Raw genomic sequence first — 25,770 nt, 5'->3', positions numbered from 1 at the left:
ATTAGCTGGGCGTGGTGGCAAGTACTTGTAAACCCAGCTACTTGGGAGACTGAGGCAGGAGAATTGCTTGAACCAGGGAGGCGGAGGTTGCAGTGAGCTGAGATCATGCCATTGCACTCCAGCCTGGGCAACAAGAGCAAGACTCCATCTCAAAAAAAGAAAGAAAGAAAGAAAGAAAATAAAGAAGCCAAAGCTGGAAAAATATACTCTCTGAAGGGACACCTACATGGTCTTGTGTTGGAGAATAAAAAGGTAGTCCCAAATTTATAGAAATGCCCAGCAATTTCATAATATAGTTCCTTTCACTACATTTACTGAAACACGATATATGTGATTTTTGTGTCCTAGGTTACCTATACAAGCCTACTCAGCCCATAAAGAAAATAATATATATATGTTTACAACAAACAGTAGACGATAATACTACTGTGTATACTTGCTGAATGAATTAAGATATGAAATGAGACTGGAGCAGGCATGAAGAAAAAATACCTGACCCCCCAGACAGAGATAATCATCCAGGAGACAGATCACAAATCCAGAGATGTAACTTATTTCAAAAGTCCTGGCTGCTTACACATATAGATCTCTCTGGAAGGGAAAACTAACTTCTAACATTTCCTTTTCTTGATCTAAGAAACTCATTTAATGTTTTTACTGGCTAAAATGAGCAATTTAGACTACCCATTCTCCATACAACTTGCCCACTTACATTAATTATATTAACTTTTCAATACTGTGGAGACTCCCTTGTTGAGGTCTGATCTCTGTCTATACAAGTTTCCACAATCCTCTCATTTATAAGAGCCTCTAATATGAATTCACTTACTGATTTTTCCAAGACTTTTCCACACTCATCACACTGGCAGGGTTTCCCTTTAGTGTGAATTCTCCAATGCTGAAGAAAGCATCTCCACATTCATCACGTTTATGGTGCAGATTCTTTGGTGCACAGTCAGTTCTGGCTTCTGGGTGAAGGTCTTCCTACATTCTTCACATCAAGTTTGTATAAGACATTCATCACGTTTAGTGGTGCAGATTCTTTGGTGCACAGTCAGTTCTGGCTTCTGGGTGAAGGTCTTCCTACATTCTTCACACAAGTTTGTATAAGACATTCATCACGTTTATGGTGCAGATTCTTTGGTGCACAGTCAGTTCTGGCTTCTGGGTGAAGGTCTTCCTACATTCTTCACACAAGTTTGTATAAGGTTTCCTTGCTGAACAAAGGCCTCCTCAGTTATCACATTTATGCAGTCTCTCATGTGGATCCTTTGATGTCAAATAAAGCCATGTGGCTGAAAACTTTCCCACATTTCTTATGCTGACAGCATTTTTCCTGTGGTGGTTCTTCTGCGGGGAAAAGAGGGTTCCACTATAAACAAAAGCCTTTCAAAACTTGTTGATTGTAGAGATTGCAAAGAGATTCTCTTCATCGTGGACTACATGATGCTGAGTAATGACGCACCAGAAACTAAAGCTTTTACTACACTTACTGCATTGATGTTGCAGTTCTACAGATATTCCCCCCAGTAAAATTCAGCATCTCCAGATTTTTTTTTTTGTTTTGGAGCCAAGTCCTTAGTTTCCTTCTCAGTAACACCATCTAAAACAAAATGCACAGACAATTCAAATGTCAGTTGTCTCTTCTGAAATGAAATTTATGATAGGGTACAGTGATTAAAAATAAAACCCACTTTTACCTAAAGTGCATGCCTTTTCTAAGTCTCTAAATAAGCATCTCATTTTTGTGAAGGCACGTGGCAGGGTAGGAGTAGAGGGGTCCAATTTGGGTGAGAAGAGACAGCTAGGTAGAAACAAACTGGAAATGCATGGAAGACTTTTCACAAAATGTGACAATAAAAGAAATCAGGAAAGCGTAATCAAAAAAGTTAAGAGAAGATCAGTTTGAATCCAAAGCTGAGAAACAAGGAATATCATGAAACCAAGAGAAAGTTTAATTTGTTAAGACAGTTAAAAGGACTATTTCTACTCACTGATAAGTATCTTGGCTACTACTATAGACCTACAAAATGTTCAATAAATATTTGTTGAGTGGATCAGTAAACAATGGGATATGATCAAAGTTAACTTGAAACAATAGCTAAACCAGTTTCAAAATACATACTAATCTGATGTGGGGAAATCAATAAACTGGAAAATTTACAGTGGGGTAATAGCTTTTCTAGGTAATACTCATGTCTAAAATGTAAGAAAGCAACATTTTGAAGTTAAAGAAGTGAGTCAAGGCCGGGCGCGGTGGCTCAAGCCTGTAATCCTAGCACTTTGGGAGGCCAAGATGGGCGGATCATGAGGTCAGGAGATCGAGACCATCCTGGCTAACACTGTGAAACCCCGTCTCTACTAAAAAATACAAAAAACTAGCCAGGCGAGGTGGCGGGCGCCTGTAGTCCCAGCTACTGGGGAGGCTGAGGCAGGAGAATGGCGTGAACCCGGGAGGCGGAGCTTGCAGTGAGCTGAGATCCGGCCACTGCACTCCAGCCTGGGCGACAGAGTGAGACTCCGTCTCAAAACAAAACAAAACAAAAAAAAGAAGTGAGTCAAAAAACAAAATCCCAAGCCCCTACAAATATGGCTGAGATTTTCTACGTAAAGAATCAGGTAGACAATGAGAAGGAGATGAGTAGAGACAAGGTTTCTGGGGAGAGGATGCTACTAAAAGTTCTAAAAGCTTCCCCTGTGAGGCTCTCTTCTTCTTTCTCTCCAGAGATGCTCTCTCATCAGCTTTCAATATCAAAAGGCAGTAACACTGAGAGGTAAACTAAGATAGGATCTTAGGTTTGATCTGAAACCTTTGATTCCAAGGTACTATCTTGACCAAAAGCATATCTTGTTCTATCTTTTAGCCTGAGACCCAAAGGCAATGTGATAAAATTGGACTTGGGAAATGGAATTTGAAGCTAAACCCTAACTTAAAACACCCAACAAACAAAAAACCCAATATAGAAAGAGAAGGTCCCAGAGATGCACCTAAATAGCAGGAGAATTAAAACCTGCTATTTATGGGAAATGCTGGGTTATGGTTCCAGAGACATCTGGTGGATCTTAAAGTTCAGGTTTGCTGCTTTCTATCCTATTCCCAAAGCCTTTTGCTAGTCCAGCTATAAGTGATCCTCCCAACCTTTCCCACCTGTGGTTTGTCCTTCATTCAAGCTGTCTCTTCAACTTTTCCAGCATCATCGATTACCTCCTCTCCACATTCTGGATGATATAATCCTACCTATATCTGCAGCTTCACAAGTAGGAGCCAGGACCTGTTTCAGCACCTGTTTCATAATATGTATTTCTGGTCTCAGGAACTGCTGGCAAAGCTTCCTAAGTCTTCTGACAGCTCTGTGGAATCCAAGTGGCTTTTTCCAATGCTGGCAAACCTTCCCAAGTCCTCTGACAGCTCTGTAAAGTCCAGGTAGCTATCTCCAGATAGTAACAATTTGAAGTTTGAGGAAAGACCTGTGATTTCTTTGCCAGCCTGATTCTTTGTTCTAGGCACAGCCTTCTTCCTTTACCATCAGTCACTATTAGAGATCTTTCCTGCAACAAGATTGCCATTCTGGAATGAGAGAGCTCAGGAGAAGATTCACTCCAGCTTGGGGTTCAGAATGATTTTTCAGAAGTATTTCCTTGTAGCTGGTCTTCCTCCTGGGGCATAAAATAACAATATTAACAGAAGCTAAATTTTGTTTACCTCTTTAGCCAAGAACTCACTCATCTGAACAAGGCACTGAAAGAAAACGGAACTCTGTCAGGAAGGTAAATAAATTAAGAAAGCAAGAGTGACTGCAAATTATTAGCTAGCCCCATCTGCTAGCCTTTTACTCTCTAAAAGTTTTTATTAATAAAACTTTAAAGATCATGACCCTCTTCCCTTGGCTCCCCCCCCGCACCCACTTCAAAATATCCCATATAAACGACAGAGATAAGAATATCAGAAATGAAAAATAACAACAGCTAATATTTACTTAAAATGCACCATGCATGCAGCCATTTAAGCAGACACTTATAATCTCACTGACAGATGAATAAAACTGAGGCGCACAGAAGTTAAGTAATTTGCTCAAAGTCACACAACTGCTAGGTGGATTCTGTCTTTTCTTGTACTCAGCGACAATCTTGGGAAAATCATGAATCACATCATTTCCCCAAATGAACCCAACTTTCTTTCACCAAACAGGGAACGCAGACTCCCTTTTCTCAACTGCCAGTTTTCCTTATACCTCAAAACTTGGAAGTCACCCTTAACTTCCCCTGGCAGCTCTCAACCTATCAGGCCCAACCTCACCAGAGACACTGAAAGGCCAGAGTGCACGAACCTGAGACCACCCCACTCCTAAAGGCCCGTCACAAAGGTCAGAAAGGTCGGTACTTTCATGTCCCGCCGCCGTCAACGGCTGTCTCAGCATTCAGCTTCTCTAGGATTCTGGAGGCTTTCTCCTCTCTGTGGTTGCCCGGCCGAACCCCGCGCCAGCTCAGGAGCGCGAGTTCCAGCTGAGCAGTCAGGTAAGCCCAGGGGCCCATGTTCCCAGGCCGGGGCGCGTCTGACCCGCGGGAGGCCGGCCTTCCAGCTGCAGAACGTGGGAAGAGTAGTTCCGAAGGCAAACTGAGGATATAGCACGGGCTGCTAGGTACCTCTGATAACTAACAGGGGCGGAGACAAAAGGGAAGAAATCTCTCTTCCCGGCTTGGGCGGTAAGTGTCCCCTGCTGGCCACTGCTCATCAGTTCTCCAGGCAGGAAAGTAAAAGTATACCTGGGTGGAAGCTTTTATCCCAGGGCTAGGAGGACTGCAGCAGTCTGGGAAACCTGCAGCATGGTTAAAGGTAAATTTTGACCTGGGGCACTGGCATCTAGAGACAATGCATTTGAGAGAGCCCACAGCAACCATCAAAATAGCAGTTGTAAAGCACTAATGTGCCAAGCACTATTCTAAGCACTTTGTAAACTAATTTAATCTACATTGGGTTGGTATTATTATCTTTGTCATTTTACATAGGAGGAAACTGAGGGACAAGAGAGGTTAAATCGCTTGCCCAAAGTCACTTAGCTAGTAAGCTGAGATTCGAACCATGGCAATCTGTCTCTAGAATCTAGGTTCTTAAGCCCTCAGGAATAAGTAGGGAATTTGGCCACAGGAAGCTGCAGAGTCCCTAAACTGCCTCAATCTTTATCAGGGATGAAATGCAGAGACATCTACTCCTAAATTCATTACTGAAGTAGGCAGAACTAAGGCACTAAATCAAAACACTAAGATATGCCCACCAAGCTTGAAGAGGAGTAATGATAAATCAGAAGTAACAAATGGCTTCCACTATGGAGCCCTTCTTGGGACTTCCAGAAGCAGGCCACTGGGCTTAGGAAAATGACTGGCAGGAACAAACAGACATATACCCTAGAGATCAACTTGAACTATGATAGGTGAAAGCTCTGGGAGCCTTGACTGATGGGTTTCAGACACCTAAATGATGTTTTTAACGTGTATGAAGAGAATCAACTGTCCATGAAATCAAGGGAAAACTGCTGGCTCTAAATGATGGTCTTACAATGTAAGCTAGGGGGCTAATCAACTGAAAAGCTTAAAACACTTATCATAGTTGGCTCTGTCAACGTCAAATTATATACATGAGGCCATATATATAAAATACAAATTACAACACATAAAAATATTCATACATACTTTTTACACATTTATATATATGTAGAAATACTACACAAGTAAAAAATAATGTGTGAGGACTCCTTACCAAATACACGCAGAATGTTTGAGGGAGAGGATCCAAAGAAATTCCAATAAAATGAGCTGCTGTAGTGACTGTGGTATAACTTTTCGGTTTAAAGGATAAAAGTTGGGAAGAGATTCAATTAAAGGCTATTGAATGATTATGTCTAGGTTGAATAAGCACTTGCTCAAATTCTGGCCTTGTGGAGTTAGGAGGGACATCATTTGAACTATAAAACTGGTAAGTCTTAAGCAAAGAAAAATATCATATATCACATATATGTGTATGTGTGCATTTTTAAATCCAAGAAGTATCTTCTAACATAAAATCACTTTTAAAAACTCACATTAAAGATACATCCATAATGGGTTATCAACACTTGGGGACAAATCTTTAAATCTTTCTGTATTAAATTAGACAGCCAAATATTCCTTATTCTGTGAGAATAATGCAGAATGATTTATGATTCTAAGCTAAGAAGGATGATCTTTTCATATAAAGAGCCCATTTTTAAAGTGGAATGTCTCCTGTGACACCCTCTCTGTGCAGGCAACAAGAAGTAGAGCTGTTTATGCTGGCCAAACCTCATCCAAGATTTGGTATGCAGAGGGGGTGATAATACCTGAGGTGTTTGGACTCCAGGACTTTCTGAATCATTTTTCAGAATATTGACTAAAGATAAAAGTTTTACAGATAATTACTCAAGACACTGAATTACCACTGCAACACATGGTTTGTGCAACAGAAATAAACTGAGGAAGTGTATCACAGAAGTTAAAAGTGTGGACTCTTCAACTGGGCTGCCTGGGTTCAAATCTTGGCCTCACCACATACTAACTTTGGGACCTTGAGCAGCTTTAGCTTATCTATTTCAGTTTCCCCAGCTGAAAGTGAGATGTTGTAAGTAAAGCATTTAGTAACGTCTGGCCCTTAGTAAGCAGTTAATAAGTGTGGAGTATTGTCATTAATAAACCCTTTTCTCAATTCCAAAAGATGGTCAATAAGAACAGCTTTGTTTTGACTATAACAACTCGACAAATAATCTGTATATTAACAAAAGAGACTACTTCTGTACTGAGTACAGGAGTGCAGACTTGTCTAAGTTCTTGTATCTTAGTGCTCTCTACAACCAACCTCATTATACAGTTGAGATATCTCAATTTGGAGCCCTGCTGAATCCCACTGTCCTTCCTCATTAGCTTCATCTCATACCTCAAACTCTGATAACCTCTTACTACAATGTATTGGTTGGAAGGAGGGCCCCATTCTGTTTTCCTCTGCAGTCCCTTCCCACTGCACTCTCTGGAATCAGTTTGATTGTCAGGTTATGTTTTCATTCACAGCCTGAGTTGAAACTCACTTCACTTTTCATTACTTTAGAAACTTGGCTCTTCCCCAACCTCTCCATGCTTTTTGCCTTAAACACTTAATGTCTTGTTTACCTTGAACCAATTAGAAAAGACAAGCCAGTCAATCTTATTCTTGTCCTTAATATTATTTGCAAACTTTATGATTCATTCGAGTTTTACACCAGATACTTCTATCTGGCTGTTGTTACAATTGATGACCATTATTTCTACCTTGGACCTGCTTCACTTTCATATTCTTCCTTTCCATCCCACCCCCTGTTATTGTTATTTCAAAATCCACATACATAAAATGCTTCAGGTTTCAGGTTTCCTAGGATCTTGTCACTGTCACACCACATCTATATTTTATCCATAAAATGTACTCTTGACTTCATCACAAAGCATTCTCTGTTCACTGCACTCCCCAATGTAGTACTCCTGTTCCATATCTAACATGTCACATCCTCCATTTGCCCCTCAGGGCCTTAAATTTCCCTATATTGCCAATTTAGCTCCAATTAGTAGCCTTATTCTACTATATTTCCTCTTTATCCTGGAGAGCTAGTTTAATCCCCTTTGATGCCTACCTGGAAATTCCATGTCACTCCACCATTTTTTGGTACTACAACTGTATTTAAGCATGAGAAATAACCAGAACAAAACCCCAACATATATTTATATTTTTTTTATTTTATTTTGAGACGGAGTCTCGCTCTGTCACCAGGCAGGAGAGCAGTGGCGCGATCTCGGCTCACTGCCACCTCTGCCTCCTGGGTTCAAGCGATTCTCCCGCTTCAGCCTCCCGAGTAGCTGGGATTACAGGCACATGCCACCACTCCCAGTTGATTTTTGTATTTTTAGTGGAGATGGGGTTTCACCACATTGGTCAGGATGGTCTCAATCTCTTGACCTCGTGATCCGCCCACCTCGGCCTCCCAAAGTGCTGGGATTATAGGCATGAGCCACCGCGCCCAGCCTCCACGTTTATTTTTAAACAAGTATGAACTGTACCCTCCTGTAATCGGCATATTCCATTGTTCTGAGTCTTTGTTTATGGTCCCTTTATAATATTAGGTATATAAGAAAGATTAAGTCGCATGCAGAAAGGCAAATGGAGGAATGTGCGCAATGACAGACCATATTAAGCAGAAAATGAGCTGGAAAGACCCCCAAGTAAAGGCACTGAGAGGAACAGAAGGCAAGTTTAAAACAAGGATTGCATTCCAGTGAGCAGATTAAAAGAGAGGCTCTGAAGTTACTATGAACAGTAATTTCAGTTTGGATAACAAGTCTATAAAATCAGATTAGATAAAGGGTATGCATAGCATGTTTGGTAAGGAGAACATTCTCACACAGGTTCTCATCATTAAGTAAAGTCCCCTCCACTGAGAGGAGTTTCTAACAGTGAAACAGCAAAAGAACTAACATAAGTAACTCCATTTTTGTTTAAGGAGCCTTTACCCGTTCCTCCATGTAAGCTAATTTTAGAGCAGAGATAATATGCAAAACAGCAATCATGTAGTTTTAAAAACGAACTCTGGGATTAAAGAAGTATGTATAACTATGTTTTGTTAAAGATTTATAGGAGCATTGTGACCCAACCAATGACAAAGAAGTTCCCAACTTCCTTGGACTCTTGCTGGCGCCCAGATGTCTGTGGTCATAGGTTACCTCTTCATCCCAACTCTGTCCTCTTCCCTTTGCCCTTAACATAAAAAGAGCCTAAAATTTGTACTGACTTAACATGGTACTTTAGGACACTAGCCTACCATCGTCTCAGTTTGCTGGCTCTCCAAATAAATCTGCTTTTCCTCCCACCAACTCTCTTCTCTCTGGAGTTTTGGCTTTGGAGCCGCAAGCAGCTGAACCATGGTTTAGTCACAAGTTTGCACTCTCATTATGTGAGAAATGGGAGGCAGGGTAAACTTAGGTAGAGCATAGGCCTCACATACTTATAGCTACAGAGCTCCCAGGCTCACTCTGGGTTCCTTGTTTCCTGGAGGAAGAAAACTAGGTTTCCAATCCCAGTTGCCTCAGTGCCTTATGCGTGCAACTCCTATGCTGGGGTTATGAAAAAAGCCTAACTAAGCAGTCCTCAACTTATGAGTAAGTTGTTTTTCAACTGTTCATTTGCCTTTCTCTCTCATGAACTCAAGAAGTTTTTTCCACACAGAAAGTCATGTAAGTTCCAATCCCAGAAGCCAATCTGACACCCAATATACCTGAATTATAATACTTATACCATTATGACTTCTATGGGAATGTGTTCATATTTACAACCTAGCTAGAAATATAATATTGCTATAGGACCAACGGGTGCTTCTAGTTCCAACCCAGGGATGAAATTCTGTACAGGGTTTATGGCTAGAGAGGCAAGAGACAGGGGCACTAAGAAAATGGGGGTGAGGAATGTATTACAGGAGTGAAGATGGGACAAAGACACAGGACTGCGTAATTAGGTAATTAGGAGTGGGACTTACTAAGGAAGAATGAAGATTACCCTTCTTTTATTTTTTCCCTTCCCCTTTTGTCACTGTCTCACCACTTCAAACCCATTGACCAGCTAGAAGTGTGAAGAGAAGAGAGGACTGGAGTTGTGTTGGGGTGCAGTAGGAAGTTAGTCCCAGAAATTGTGGAGTTTGCTGTGGCAGGGTAGAAAAGGAAGGAACTAACAGGCCATCTCAGTAGAGATTAAGAATGATTTCTGTAAATAAAAAGACAGATCAGGAGCCATGGGTACTTCTATGTCGCTTGCCTGTTGTCCACTAAAACAATCAAGACAGGTTCTCATCCAAAGCAGAATTTTTACTCAGCAAGACAAGGTTAGAGTCAACCAGTTTTTGGTTGATTCATTTTTCAGAAGCCCAAGGGATAGTATCTCTAATTTGGGGTCCTTTTATGTGTTCAAGAACTATACAAACCAACAAAATGTAAATCACTTCTCAAGAGCAATTATTAGGGAATTCAGAACATAGAGGTAACAAGAGATCTGGGAAACAAAAGAAGGTAAAGCATAAAGCAGAGAAGAGCACCAGGCCCTCCCCTAAATAAACAAACAACACAAGGCCTTGCACTCAGAAGACCCTTGGAATGTAGGTCTGTCTCTTTTTCTTTAAATACTTAAATCTGAAGGGATGGAAAGACCACCTTAAAACCCTAGTTTTTGGCATGATGGGGGTCTAATTCCCGGTTTACTCCAAAGAGCTGGTGGCACATGTTCCCTGTAAGGATCTCCTTGTGCTAAAAGTCTGCAGCGGCCTTTAGTTTACAGGACTGTGTTCAGGCTTCCCCACTTTGCAGACAGCCATGAAGTCAGCTGTCATTCAGCTCAACATTTCTCAAATTTTAAAGTATAATAAGTAACTGTGGAGCTATAAAAATGAAGATTCTCAACTCGCATCCTAGGCCTAATGAAGCAGAATGTGAGTGGGATTCAGGGATGTTAAACAAGCCTCAAACGTGATTTTGATGTTCATCAAAGTTGGAGGATCACTAGTGTAATGGCCAGGACTAGAAGTCAAGAGACCTGCACTTAGGTTACTGGTCTTTTTCTTTGTGTGGGATTATAGCTGTGTCGCCGTCTTCATAGGCAAGAGTATTCTCATTTTTAAAATGGAGACTGCTTTTGATTTACCAAGGTATTTTAGGAATTAAATAAGAAAAGTGCTCTGTAAATGTCAAAGTGCTATAAAGTATGAGATGAAATTATTCACATTCTGGCCTTCTTATAGTCTGTCCCCAAGCTGTTTCCAACTTAATGCTATTGATTGCCCAATTTGCATGAACCTTTTACTTCAGGTTGGCTAGTTTTTTCCCTGAAAATGCTTCCAAACCACATGCACTCTTAAGTTGGCTTACATTTGTTTTACCCATTTTCTCCCTTGTGACTGCTAAGTCTGCCCATCAAATCCTTATTTTAAATAAAATCCTTCTTCACCACTCCAGGCAAAAGTAACCTGTCCTTTAGAATTTACAGCACTTACAGGCTACAAAGTACCACTTTCATTCAACACCAACTTGTGCATCTATTCTACTCTCCTGTAGTCTTATTTAACTAAATATGTGGATCTTATCTATCCCAAACTAGGCTATAAACTCTCTGAGAAAAGAGTTTGGGGTTATCTTCTTGTTCTCCACAGCACCTAATACAATAGGCAGCACGTACTGAATTCTTATTAAATATCTGAGGTTTCCCTGTAACAATGGTGACTGAAGTTTTACCCCAATAATTGTAAAGCTAAATAGTATTTCTCACCGGCCTCAGCTCTGTGAGATAACTTCCCTGTAGTCATCACACAGAAACAGATTTTTCTCCTTTGTGGATAGTCTGATGTTGAGTAAGAGCTGAGTTCTGCCTGAATGATTTCCCACACTCTTTACATACATAGGGACCACCTCTATTATGGATGCTCTGGTGTTTACTAAGATCTGACCTCTGTCTGAAGGCTTTTCCACACTCATCACATTGGTAGGGCTTCTCCCCAGTGTGGATTCTCTGATGCTGAATGAGGCTGGTCATTCCTCGGAAGGCATTCCCACACTCATCACACTTGTAGGGCCTTTCTCCAGTGTGGATTCTCTGATGTTCCGTGAGGACCGATCTTTGAGTAAACGCCTTCCCACACTTATCACATTTATAGGGTCTTTCTCCAGTGTGAATTCGCTGATGTTCTGTTAGACTTGTCCTTTGAATAAAGGCTTTTTCACATACCTCACATTTGTAGGGTTTTTCCCCAGTGTGAATTCTCTGATGCTGAATAAGGCCACTCTGACTGAAGGATTTCCCACATTCCTTACACTGATAGCATTTTTCTTTGTGGTGGATTTCCTGATGGGAAACAAGGGATGAGTTATAAACAAAGGCTTTTCCACACTCGTTGCACTCATAGGGCTTCGCGCCAGTATGAACTCCTTGATGCTGAGTAAGTATGGAACGCCGACTAAAACTTTTATTACACTGAGTACACTGATAAGGTTTGTCTCTTGTGTGGATCTTGATGTGGTGAAAGAGGCCTGCTTTCTGACTAAAGGCTTTGCCACAGTCATTACAGTGATAGTGTTTTTCTCCTGTGTGAAGTCTCTGATGTTGGTTAAGAGCTGACCACCGGCCAAAGGCTTTGCCACACTCATTACACTTATATGGTTTCTCTCCAGTGTGTATTATTTTGTGTCGAATAAGCACAGTTCTCCCACGGAAAGCTTTTCCACATTCTTCGCATTTGTAGGGTCTGTCTCCAGTATGGATCCTCTGATGTTCTGTGAGGTGTGAGTGCTGACTAAAAGCTTTTCCACAGTCATCACATCCATAAGATTTTTCTCCTGGACAGATTCTCTGATGTTCAGTATGGTCAGAGTTCTCAGTCAGGCTTACTCCATTTTCATCACAGGTAGGTCGTTTATCTTCTCTGGAGCATGCAGAGGGCTCTTCTGTTATTTCTTCAGGTTCATGAGTTTCTCCACACCTAGCAGACTGGGACGTATCATTTTCAAATTTACTGGATGTATTCCCATGTGGTTTCATTTCTTCAGAAACTTCTTGCTTTAAATTTCCATACTCATTTCCAGTCTCAACATCTAAAACTAAGAAGGGATCATAAATGTTACCTTTTGTACCTTTAAAATGTATCCATACATTTTAATATTAAGCAGCTGTTAGGAAATAAAAAATGCAAGACTCTACCATCTTAGTGATAAAGAGAGGAAAATATATTTGTTTCAATATGGAAAACATATATGCATCAAAAAAATATCTGGAAGGACACAAAAAATTAGTAACAGTTACAACCTATTTCAGAGTAGGAGGAAGAGACTAGGTGGCTGGGAAAATCAAGTGGAATAGAAACTTTTCGTTAAATAACTTAAAAAATTTTGTTTTAAGCCATGTACATTTTACCTACTTAAAAAATTAAATGAAAATGAAACGGATACAGAGAAAGTAGAAATAAGGTAGTGGATCTTTCACACATTCACGAACTTTTAATATTTTGTAACATTTGTTTTATTATTTTTTCTTTTTTTTTTTTTTGAGACAGAGTCTTGCTGTATCGCTCAGGCTGGAGTGCAGTGGCACGATGTCAGCTCACTGCAACCTCCGCCTCCTGGGTTCAAGCGATTCGCCTGCCTCAGCCTCCTAAGTAGCTGCGATTACAGGCATGTGCCACCACACCCAGAGAATTTTTGTATTTTTAGTAGACACAGGGTTTCACCATGTTGGTCAGGCTGGTCTCGAACTCCTGACCTCGTGATCTACTCATCTTGGCCTCCCAAAGTGTTGGGATTACAGGCATGAGCCACCACACCCAGCCTGTTATTCCTTTTCTTTGTAAGTATACAATTTTTTTTTTCTTGAACCATCTGAAAGTTAGTTGCAGACATAATGGAGCAAAGTCTTATTTAATGAAGCAGAAATGATATAGTGCAAGTGGAAGATAGAGGTATTGTTTGACAGGATAAAAGCTAAAAATAGCAAGGAGGTCAGTATAAAGAGAGATAATGTATCAGAAGGACTAAATTAAGTGTTAAAGCCAGAATTTAGAAGAATATGAATATACAAGAAAGTAAGGGTTGAAGAGTGACAAACTAGGCTGCCTGAGAGTCTATGTATGAGCCATCAGATTCTGAGAGGGCCTTTTTGACTTTAATGATCAGAAACAGTAGCAAGTACAAAAAAGCCCCAGTGTCCCAAGTTACCCATCTTCCCCTTCCTCCCAAGATGGGTCTTTCTTCTTTACCTTGCTCCTGTTGGGATTCAAGTTCTAGAGATTCATACTTTAGCTGGGCTTTCATGGACTGGAGGGGCATACTGGGTTCTCCTTCTTTTCCTAGAGGTACCATCTTCTGCAAGAACATTTCATGTTCCCCAGTGTGGGCTGAGACCTGAGGAAAATGAGATGTAGCTGACAGACTCACTCTGATAACAGAAAACAAAAAGTATACATTTGTGGCAGTGGCTGAAACCTGAAATGACCATTTTCCCAGATATAAGCCTGCCATAATCCTACCCATTCTTCAAGGCTAATATAAATGTCACCTGCTCTGGGGAATCTTCCCTTCTACACCCAGATGTAATTTCTCCTGTTGTTACCGCTAAAATATATTGGTTGTGCCACTTTTGCTTCTTTGTCTTATGCTCAAAGAAGTGGAGAAAGGAAAGGGAGAAAGACAAAACAAAGGAGAGAAGAAAAAGGTGAAAGAGGCAGAAAGGAGGAAATAAGATAGAACTTAGGGTAAAATAAAACATTAAGAGAGAAAGAGGAAAAGGAAAGGGGATATGTAAAGATAAATAATATAGAGAAATAATAAAAAAGAAAGGCACCCTTGGGACGCTATGATGGGAGGATTGCTTGAGGCCAGGAGTTTGAGACCAGCCTAGGCAATATAGCAAGACCCCATCTCTCCAAAAAAATTAAAAATTATCTGGGCATGGGGGCGCACATCTGTAGTCCTAACTACTCAGGAGACTAAGGCAGGAGGATTGCTTGAGCCCAGTTCAAGGTTATAGTGAACTATGATTACACTACTGCACTCCAGCCTAGGTGACAGAGACACCGTATCTCCAAAAACAAAACAAAACAAAACAAAAGGTATAAGGGAACAAATGAAGAGAAAGAAAAGAAAGAGGGTGGGAGAAGAAAGAAAGGAAAAAGAAGGGAAGGAGAGAAATCTCTTCCATATTCATTCCTAAGCTGTTCCCAATAGTCTCTGCTCTTCTGAGTTGCCCATCCCACTTCTCTCTGGGAAGATTATCTTATTTTCTATTTATCCAAGATCACAATCATCTCAAAAATCATCTACTATTCATTTTATCTATCTCCACCCTCATACTCCTCTCCACTTCTTCTATCTTAGAGGATGATGTCTTCTCTATTTCAAGGCTCACATCTCTACTTTTGCCTTCAATCCCATCACTTTTGGCTTCCCTCTGACCCTTGCTCCCTCAGTTAACTAACTCATTTATTCAGCAATTTCAGTCACTGGGTGGCTGCTATTCTTCCATGGGCCTATTTCCTCTTGCATTTAAAAATAACAGGTTTCTTCAGCAAGGTATTGTAAAAAGCAGGGATATGGAATCACATGGATTACTTTCTCTCTTAGTCTAATAGCTCTGTGACCTTGGGCTAGTTACTTACTCTCTCTGAGATTATAAATAACATTTGTATAAGGCACCTTGCACAGGGCTTGGCATACAACAGGCTCTCAAATTACTCCTCCATTCTCTTCAAAGGTTAAATTTTATAAATAAGAAATCACCATATACTGCCTCAATTTCCCTGATACGGTTTCATTTTGTAGACTCAGTCTTCAGAATAAAAGCCAGAGTCAGCAAAATGCTATCTCAGATGTACAGAAAATGGTGTTTTGATATCTCACATTTTGAAAAAAGAAAGCAGGGAGAAAAGGCCAGTACTGTGAGCTGTGCTTTCTATTCCTGGATCTCTGGTCAGGCCTCAGAAATCAAGCTGTAAACTCCATTAGATGCCCCCTGCAGTGCTTTCAGAGAAAGAACTGGTTGGCAATACAAATTCAGCACATTTAAAACCAAATTACTCTTGCCTGCATCTAAGAATCCCATTCTTTGTACCTCTCTAGCTACTCTGTTTCTACTGCTCATTACTCCCTTCATGATCTCATCCTATCTTGTGGCTTTAAATACTATGCATATTCTGAAAAGCCCCAATTCTGTAGTTCTAGCACAGACCCTTCCACTGAATTCCAGTTCATTATATCTAGTTGTTTGCTCAACTTTTCTGCTTGGGTTCTAATAGGAATCTCAAAATTAACATGTCCAAACCCTGTTTTTTGTTTGTTTGTTTTTTGTTTTGTTTTTGTTTTGAGGCAGAGTCTCACTCTGTCATCCAGGTTGGAATGCAGTGGCAAGATCTTGTTTCACTGCAACCTCCGCCTCCTGGGTTCAAGCGATTCTCCTGCCTCAGCCTCCTGAGTAGCTGGGATTATAGGTGCACGCCACCACACCAAGCTAATTTTTCGATTTTTAGTAGAGACAGGCTTTCACCATGTTGGCTAGGCTGGTCTTGAACTCCTGACCTCAGGTGATCTGCCCATGTCGGCCTCCCAAAGTGCTACGATTGCAGGCATGAACCACCGTGCCTGGCCCAAACCCTAATTTTTGATTCCTGTCCTTCCACCCCAAACCCACTTCTCTCCCATTCTTTACCATCTCTATGAAAGACAAATCCACTCTATCTGATATTCAGACCAAATACTTGGGCATAATCCTTAACTTACTTTCTCTCATATTCCACATTCTATATAAAAACAAACCCTGTCAAGCTCTACCTCCGAAATACATCCAGACTCCAATCACATTTTACCACTCCCACTGCTACTATTCTAGTCCAAGTCACCAATATCTCTCGCCTGGATTATTGCTTATTATTGTTGCTTCTACAATGGTTTCTTTGCCTCGAACTTTTACTCCTATGCTTACACCAGCCCCATTGTGGAACTTTCTCACAGAAGCCAGAGTGACTATTTTAAAATTCAAGTCAGATTATGTCTCTCTTCTGTTCAAAATTCTCCAATGACTTTCCATCTCAGAATACAATTTGGAATTCTTATAATTGCTACAAGTTCTGACATAATATAATCTTATAAGCATTTTATTTCATCTCCTCCTTGACAAACACATCTCTACCATGATAAGTAGATTCTCACTTTAAGACCCTCTGCCTGAATGCTTTTATCCCTGATATTGCTCTTTTCATTCAGATTTCTCCTGTAAATATCACCTATCTGAAAAGCCTTCTCTGACAAGTCTACAGAAAACAGCACAATCCCCGCTTATTTCACTATTCCTTTTCTCTGCTTTTATTGTTGTTGTTGTTGTTCGAACAGAATTTACCACCACCCACATCTTGTATGTTTGTTGATTTTTCTTTTTTTTTTTGGATATAGGGTCTCACTGTGTCTCCCAGGCTGGACTGCAGTGGTATAATCACGGTTCACTGCAGCCTCGATCTCCTGGGCTCAAGCAATCCTCCCACCTTAGCCTCCCAAGTAGCTAGGACTACATGTGCCTGCCCGGCTAATTTTTGTATTATAGAGATGGGGGTCTCATTATGTTGCCCAGGCTGGTTTGTTGATTTTTAATTTACTATCTGTCTCTCCTCAGTAGACGAGAATCTACATGAGAATAGCAACCCCCTGTGTTTTGTTGGCTGTTGCATTCACAGTGCCTAAAACAGTACCTAGTCCAAACAGACATATGGTAAATATGTACTTAATTATTTCCTACAGTCTTTAACTTTGTTAGGAGTGTCTCCATTATACTAGTCTTTCAAGCTTAAAATCCCTAGTGTTTAGCTTAGAATACATTGCCCTGTAAAGAGTTCTCAATTGGTTCTTCCTTCTTTATTTAATAGATCTAATCTGTCATCACTTCCAAACAATTCTTACCTAAGACATGCTTCATCCTTGGTAATCACACTTTCATTATCCTGTTTTTTTTTTTTAAACAGAGTCTCACTCTGTTGTCCAGGCTGGGGTACAGTGGCAGAATCTTGGCTCACTGCAACCTCTGCCTCCTAGGTTCAAGTGATTCTCCTGCTTCAGCCTCCCAAGTAGCTGGGATTACAGGCACGTGCCGCCACGCCCGGCTGATTTCTGTATTTTTAGTAGATACGGGGTTTCACCATGTTGCCCAGGCTGGCCTTGAACTCCTGACCTCAGGTGATCCACCTCCCTCGGCCTTCCAAAGTGCTAGGATTACAGGCATGAGTCACTGCGCCTGGCCTCATGATCTTATTTCAAACTTAGATCTTTTTGCCACATGTTCCTACCCTCTCTATTGTATTTTGTATCACAGTGCTAGATTATATTTCCATTTCATTATTTCCCTAAGTTTCAAACTCTTTATATCAGGGTTTCCTAGTGTTGGCTCTACTGACATGTTGGTTCAGATAATTCTCTGTTGTCTGGGGCTGTCCTGTGTGTTGTAAGAGGCTTAGCATTAGCCTTGTCCTCTCTACCCACTAGATACTAGCAGCACCTCCCTGAGTTATAACAACCAAAAATGTCCCAAGACATTGCCAAATGCCCTCTGGGGCACAAAAATGGCACTGGTTGACAACCACTGTCTCATTTTAGTATTAAAAACAAAACAAAAAAGTTCTATATAATTTGGTTCTCTTTTACATCTTACAATTAGTAAAGCTCATTTAGACTCAAGAAGAAAAGGTTAGGGGCATCTGTCTACAGAATAAAATCTCAATTCCAGAGGTTGAGATTCAAGGTCCTGGACACTATCTCAACTCTTCTACTCAGAATTCACCTTTCCAACCTAACTGGGCTTTCTACTACTCAAAGAAGCACAGAACCCCACCCTGCTCTCCTCACTAACTTTCCATTGTACTCCCACATCTCATTCCCCTGAAATAGTTAATTTCTCCATTTTAAAACCCTGTAATGGAGTCAGAGCAATGGATATATCTGCAAAACCTTAGTTCTTAATTATTTGTATTGTGCAACAGAGTGATGCCCCTCCAAGAGACTGCTTCCCATCCTGCTACTTTCATCTCTCTGATACCTTCTCTTGTCTTAGAAGTTTTCTAAGATGAGCAGCATGTTTATCAAACAGAATTTTGTAGCTTAATAGAGAAATATAAAATCCTTCCACAGAAAAGTTATAAATAAGTTGGGACCACATTAGCCAACTTTCCCTGAAACTCATGCCCCTTTCTGATGCACCAAACTGTCAAAAACATGCTTTGTGAAAAAATGGCTGTTCTTCACTCTGGCCTAGAAATCCACAGTTTATCTTTTCTCAAACAGAAGTCACATCTTTTTTCTCACCTGCTCTCCTGGCTCATCCAATTCTCTCTCTAAATCCTCCAGCACAGTCACCACCTCCTCCCCACTCTCCGGATGCTGCTCCTGCACCCAGGCCTGGAGCTCCTCAGGTAGGATGGTCAGGAACTGCTCCAGCACCAGCAGCTCCAGAATCTGTTCTTTGGTGTGGGTCTCTGGCCTCAGCCACTGATGGCAAAGTTCTCGGAGTCGGCTCAAAGCCTCACGGGGACCAGATGTCTCCTGGTAGCAGAACTGTCTGAAGTACTGGCGGAAGACCTCTCTGCTATGGGTGTTGTTTTTATGCAGGTCCCAATCCTGTCTGGTGGTATACTTCTTCTCCTCTCTCTTTATTTCCAAACGTTCATCCTGGTCCATGTGGGCCTGGATAGCCCAAGTAGATGCCATTTTAGCTGTGCTAGAACTACCGGTGTTTCAAGTAAGATCTCCCCTGGAAAATTTATTCCTGGACAGCCCTGAGAAATAAGCCATCATTATTAACACAAACTCCACCATAAAGTAAAACTGCAAATTCTGAGAACGTAACTATGATCTTTGAAATCTGGCCTCCAGGTTAATGTACGATACTTACTCAGAAAAATACTCTGATAGAAAAGACTTAAGATTAGACCAATTTAAAGAGAAAGACTGAAGAAAGGTGCCAAGTTGTTTCAGGACTTTAAGAAGAAGAGTAAGACTTGTTAGTAAACTTATTCTCATTTGGTCCTAAATGAAAGACAAATGGAATAAAACTAACATTTAGATCAAGTAAACAATAATGATAAAAGGTTAGGACATCCTTGATGAGTTACTTTTATCTTTTGAATGTCGAGATGTCTGGTGGAAACCATGAAATCACAAAAGCAACAAAGTCATGTAAATTTATTTCCTCAGGGACTTAATCTTTCTGCTCCTTATTCTTCATTTATAAAGTGAGAAGGCTGAAGAGGTTACTCTTTAAGGCTTCCCTCTATCCTCGTGGTCTGTGATTATAATCTGAAGTGAGGAAGGCCCTAGGATTCCGGCCAGCGTCTGTGAACCACCACTGTCTAGAAATGTCGGTAAGCGCTGAACCCAAGAATACACCGCCGAGGCAAACGCGGAAGGTAGGTATGGGCCTTACAGCATGGAATTGCTGCAGACTGGGAGCCGATCCCTCATCCTAGTCTCCAACGCACTTTGGGGAGGGAGAGCTTCCCGCGGATCCGCCTGGGCTTGGGAGGACCGGGGTCCCTTCTGCACCGGCCAGAGCCGAGGGGCCCAGCAACTGGAATACAGCAATCTCCCGCCCACCTCCCCGCAGCATACAGAGCACAACATCGCTCACCTGCGGCCCCCGGGGCCAGAAGAGAACTCCCTCCTACCGAGCGAAGGCAGGAGGCCTCGAACCCTTTTGGGACCCGGAACCCATCGAAAGTGACCCACAAAGGCCGGAAGCGGCCTCTGGAGGGCTGAGAATCAACCCGTGTGGGGCTCACTTCCGCGGCCGCTCTAGGAAGGGGGCGAAAGGGGCTTTCAACTCGGTAGTGTTTCCGCGCGTCTACGTGAGAGGAAGGCTGATGGCTCTCAGACCCGCGGGTAAACGGAGCGGGTTTATCTTTCTCCTCTTCTTTACCCAGCCATTGTCCACACTTTCCCCGGCCCGATGGGTGGTCAAGGCTTGTAGAACTGATCTTAAGACAGGGAAATCCCTTGCGTCTCCATTCACTTTGGGATTCTGTGTCTCTGAGGTTAGAGATGCCTCAAAGGGATGTTCTCGGGGGACCTTCTCCGGGGGACCTTCCCAAATCCGCGCTTAGCGGTGGCGAAGGGATTTCTTCCACACAGACTTCTCAAGAGCCAGCGGGCTGGTTTCTGCCGGCTATTTCGCCATCCACGATTCTCTTGATGTTCTCTTTTATGCGCCGATGTATGATTATATGTCAGAAAACCCGGTTCAATGGAAAAACTATAAAAAAAGGATAATTTAGTAAATTAGCAAGATATAAAGTTAACACACTAAAATCAACGGCCTTCATATATGTGAATAATCAATGATAACGAGTTACGAGATATAATGGAAGAGAAGACCATATTTACAATAGCAACAAAAAAGTGAAACTAGGAATAAACTTAACAAGAAATGAACAAAACTTCTATGGGGAAAGCTTTAAAAAGCTCCTAAAAGGCCAGATGTACATTTAAACAAACAGAAAGCAATATGCGGTTCTTGGAAAGACTCAAAGAGGTCAATCCTCCCTAAATACGTATGCAACTCTAGTATTCCAACAAAAATATCAACAAATATTGTTCTGGAATTAGATAAACTGATTATAAAGTTCAACTGGGAAAATAAGAATAGCCAAGAAACCCATGAAAAAGAACAATGGTGAGGGTCAGCCTTATCAGATACTGGAACACACCCATATGATTTTATTGTATTAACAGAGAGAAAGAATAGACCAGAAATAGATCCAGGTATGTGAGGATATTGAGTAAATGATGAAGGTGACACCACATATCAACAGGGAAATGAAGAACTTAGAAGTTGTGCTGGGATGACAACCATTTGTCAAAGGTAAAACTGGATTTGTATTTTCCACCACACGTCACGATAGAGATAAATTCTAAATGGATCTGAGATCTAAATGTAAAAAATCCACCTATACATGTATTAGAAGAAAACATGAATAATAACTCTAACACGTGGGAATGGGGAAACATTATCTAACCATATGACTCAAAATCCAAAACCCATAAAATAATAAATCTGACTACATAAAATAAAATGTATTGCTTGTCAAAAAAAAAAAAATCATAAGGAAAGAAAAAGGCTTGCAACATATCACAGGCAAGGGCTAGTTTTCCAAATATCTAAAGAGCTCCTAAAAGTTGAGAATAACCAATAACCCAATAGAGAAAATGGCCAAAAGAAATAAAGAGTTGACAGAATAAGAAATGCTAGCAGCCCTCAAACATCTGTAAAGATGTTCAACTTCGCTCAAAATATGAACATACAAATTAAAAACTATGCTGACTGAGGTACCATTAGTCATCAGATTGGTAATGGTCCAAAAGTTTGACAGCATACTCTACTCAAGAGGAAGGAGAAACTCCTAACATTCTAGTGGGAATGCAAAATGGTACCACCCATAGGCAGGAAAGATAATACTACACAGCATAATTGTATATGTAAGTTTACCCTTTGTTCCTGCAATACCACTTCTAGAAATCCATCTCAAAGATACTTTGACACGCACAAGATTAAATGGGATCGGGGGAGGCCTGATTTTTAAAATGCCAAATATGAGGGGATGAAATTGAGAAATAGGAAGAAAAATGGATCAGGGCTTCATCATTTATTGTATGGGGGTTAAGAGAACCAGAAATAGAAGCCTGGTATCATCAGAGGATGGTGGTCCCTCCACCAAGACAGGGAACTAAATGACAAGTAGCATTTTGAGAAGAAATTTATGAGCACAGCTTGGCCATGTTAAGTTTGATATCCTAGGAAGCATTACACTGTAGATGTTGCTATTTGTTAACGGATTGGTTTAGGGATTTGTGGGTCTAGGAGTCATGAGAAGAGAGTTAGCTTGAGATCCATATTTTGGAGCCTTCCACCTTTCAGTAATGGTTAAAACAATTAAGATATCTCATGAAGTGTGTAGTGCCAAAAGACAGCCTAGGACAGATTTCTGGAGTGCCCTTTGCCCCCTACTGCCAGCCCTGTAGATTCTTCTTTCAGGGCATCTGGGGAGAAGGGAGAGAGAGATCTCTCCTCACACCGTGTCAGGGCTCAAATCTCACCTGAAGCCATAGAACATCTCAGAAAACAACAGACAGAGAAATTATTGGACAACCACCTGAATTTAACCTGGAAGTGAACCTCAAGCTCACTTTGGGGTCCTTTTCTAGGCATCTTGAAGGATTTTTGCAATGCAGTCGTTTTCCAAGTTTCACTTGGCATGACTTACTGAAAGAAGCTGATATGAAAGTCTCACTTAAAAAGTCAACTTGCACCAAGAATGATTGACTTGGCATAGTTCCCAGGGACCTAGGTGAAATAGTCAACTTTTTGTCACAGACGCGACGTAGCCACAAGGAAAGAGCATCTAAGCACAAAAAGAACTTAAGGCAGAACTCTGAGTAAAACCAATCTCCATCTTTTGACACTAGAGAAACACAAGGATATAGAGACAAAGAGCAGACAAAATGTATCTCTAGAATATCTTTATTTTAAACAATTTTCTCTAATGTTATTACACTTTTTGGCCATTTTACTAACCAAATAACTCTAACATTTAAAAAGGAGAAAGTTTCCTGTGATATATTGATAAGCCTTCTAACTGCACTTACAAGGGAAAAGAAAGCAGATGTTGAGAGCTAGGACTCAAAGACTAAGAGAAAAGGTAAAACTGTAATATTGGAAGCTCACTTTGTTACTTTGTGAAAATGAAAGCATGTATAAACTTGATTAGCTCATAATTGTGCTAGGTTTATTTAGTGAGGTTGAAAGGGGATGGAGACAATTGAGAAAAAAGTTATTTAGGAAAAGATTTCAGAAAAGGCTTATTTTTCCTTCAGACTTTAAATCTGAGGTGGATAAAGGTATTGTGGAAAATTAAAGATGGCTACAAAGTCTTTGACATTTCCCATCAAGATGTGGGGTCTGTGTCACTTTCCCTTGAATCTGAGTGGGCTTAATCATTAATTTGACCAATAAAATACTGCAAAAGTTATGCCATGGTTTCTGGCCTGAGCCTTTGGAGAGCAGCAGCTTTCACTTTTTGTCTTTTAGAACAATTGCTCTTGAAGTCCTGAGCCACCATGGAAGAAGTCTACCAACCCTGCTTTCCAGTGACTGAGTTGCAAGAATCCTTCAAGATGCTGAGAAAATGACCCCAAAGTGAGCCTTATGTGACTCTAAGACCACATAAAGAAACTCTGAGACCACATGGAGAAGATTAGCCCAGCTAAGCCCACTTTTCTGGCTGTCCCTGCCAAGGCACTTGGCATGGCAGTAAAACTGTCTTGGATTTTCCAGACAAATTATAATGCCAGATGAATACCACCAAGTGACCTTAGTTGACACCACGTGAAACAGAAGAATTTCTCAGCTGAGTCCTCCCCAAATTCCTGGCCCAAAACATGATGGTGTGGTTTTTCTCCACTCTTTTGGAGAAACATTTTATGCAGCAATAGATAACAAGATCAGATGTTTACTAGATTATAACAGTTTGATTAGACTATTTCCTAGGAACATTAACTTTCCTTAGTTTCAATGACATAGTCAACATGCAATTTTTAATTTGTAGTTGATATTTAAATTTCCTGTTAGGAAAAAGCTTGATGTTGAGGATTTGCACTAAATTTTAGGCTAGGTATAGCAACAATTTTTATGGAAATTATTATGTACAGTATAAGGTAATTTTTTATGGGCTATAGTTACTAACCAATTTCTTTTTTTATCTTTTTTATTGTTTATTTATTATTATACTTTATGTTCTAGGGTACATGTGCACAACGTGCAGTTTTGTTACATATGTATACATGTGCTGTGTTGGTTTGCTGCACCCACTAACTCATCATTTACATTAGGTATTTCTGCTAATGCTATCCCTCCCTCATCCCCCCACTCCATGACAGGCCCTGGTGCATGATGTTCCCTGCCCTGTGTTCAAGTGTTCAAGTTGTTCAGTTCCCACCTATGAGTGAGAACATGCGGTGTTTGGTTTTCTGTTCTTGTGATAGTTTGCTAAGAATGATGGTTTCCAGCTGCATCCATGTCCCTACAAAGGACACAAACTCATCCTTTTTTATGGCTGCATAGTATTCCATGGTGTATATGTGCCACATTTTCTTAATCCAGTCTGTCACTGATGGACATTTGGGTTGATTCCAAGTCTTTGCTATTGTGAATAGTGCCGCAATAAACATACGTGTGCATGTGTCTTTATAGCAGCATGATTTATAATCCTTTGGGTATATACCCAGTAATGGGATGGCTGGGTCAAATGGTATTTCTAGTTCTAGATCCTTGAGGAATCGCCACACTGTCTTCCACAATGGTTGAACTAGTTTACAGTCCCACCAACAGTGTAAAAGCGTTCCTATTTCTCCACGTCCTCTCCAGCACCTGTTGTTTCCAGAGTTTTTAATGATTGCCATTCTAACTGGTGTGAGATGACATCTCATTGTGGTTTTGATTTGCATTTCTCTGATGACCAGTGATGGTGAGCATTTTTTCATGTGTCTGTTGACTGCATAAATGTCTTCTTTTGAAAAATGTCTGTTCATATCCTTTGCCCACTTTTTGATGGGATCATTTGATTTTTTCTTGTAAATTTGTTTAAGTTCTTTGTAGATTCTGGATATTAGCCCTTTGTCACATGCGTAGATTGCAAAAATGTTCTCCCATTCTGTAGGTTGCCTGTTCACTCTGATGGTAGTTTCTTTTGCTGTGCAGAAGCTCTTTAGTTTAATTAGATCCCGTTTGTCTATTTTGGCTTTTGTTGCCATTGCTTTTGGTATTGCAGTCATGAAGTCCTTGCCCATACCTATATCCTGAATGGTATTGCCTAGGTTTTCCTCTAGGGTTTTTATGGTTTTAGGTCTAACATTTAAGTCTTTAATCCATCTTGAATTAATTTGTGTCTAAGGTGTAAGGAAGGGATCCAGTTTCAGCTTTCCACATATGGCTAGCCAGTTTTCCCAGCACCATTTACTAAATAGGGAATCCTTTCCCCATTTCTTGTTACTAACCAATTTCTTAATCACATTAGGCACTAAACCAAAGCAGGGTTAGACCTGAAACCTTTTTAAAAAATCAGACTGTGGGATCCTGTGGTAACTATACTAAAACAGTTGTTGTCAAATCACATTTTTGTATTTTAAATCCATATT

General features: G+C 40.7%; 1 protein-coding gene across 6 annotated transcripts; it reads right to left on the bottom strand.

Annotated features, from left to right (window-relative positions):
- Positions 1-1,018: 1,018 nt before the first annotated feature.
- On the bottom strand, positions 1,019-20,337 carry ZSCAN12 (zinc finger and SCAN domain containing 12). 6 transcript variants are annotated; one of them, XR_001888594.1, is made up of 6 exons: positions 20,213-20,337; positions 18,892-19,361; positions 13,812-13,956; positions 11,514-12,660; positions 3,149-3,657; positions 1,019-1,603 (listed from the first exon to the last, which is right to left on the bottom strand). XR_001888594.1 is itself a non-coding variant. In XM_017889105.1 (5 exons), the coding sequence occupies exons 2-4, from the start codon at positions 19,291-19,293 to the stop codon at positions 11,372-11,374; spliced, it is 1,836 nt and encodes a 611-aa protein (XP_017744594.1). In that variant the 5' UTR covers positions 19,294-19,361; positions 20,213-20,337; the 3' UTR covers positions 3,580-3,657; positions 11,336-11,371. The 6 variants fall into 6 exon arrangements, 3 of the variants coding, with proteins under 3 accessions (XP_017744594.1, XP_017744595.1, XP_017744593.1); XR_001888595.1 differs by having other exon boundaries at positions 3,285-3,657; XR_001888596.1 differs by having other exon boundaries at positions 11,792-12,660.
- Positions 20,338-25,770: the final 5,433 nt, after the last annotated feature.

The sequence above is a fragment of the Rhinopithecus bieti genome, unplaced genomic scaffold (assembly GCF_001698545.2).
Source record: "Rhinopithecus bieti isolate Rb0 unplaced genomic scaffold, ASM169854v2 scaffold_18466, whole genome shotgun sequence".
Lineage (NCBI taxonomy): Eukaryota > Metazoa > Chordata > Mammalia > Primates > Cercopithecidae > Rhinopithecus > Rhinopithecus bieti.
The sequence above is the reverse complement of the archived record's forward strand: the minus strand, read 5'-3'. Positions and strand labels throughout refer to the sequence as shown.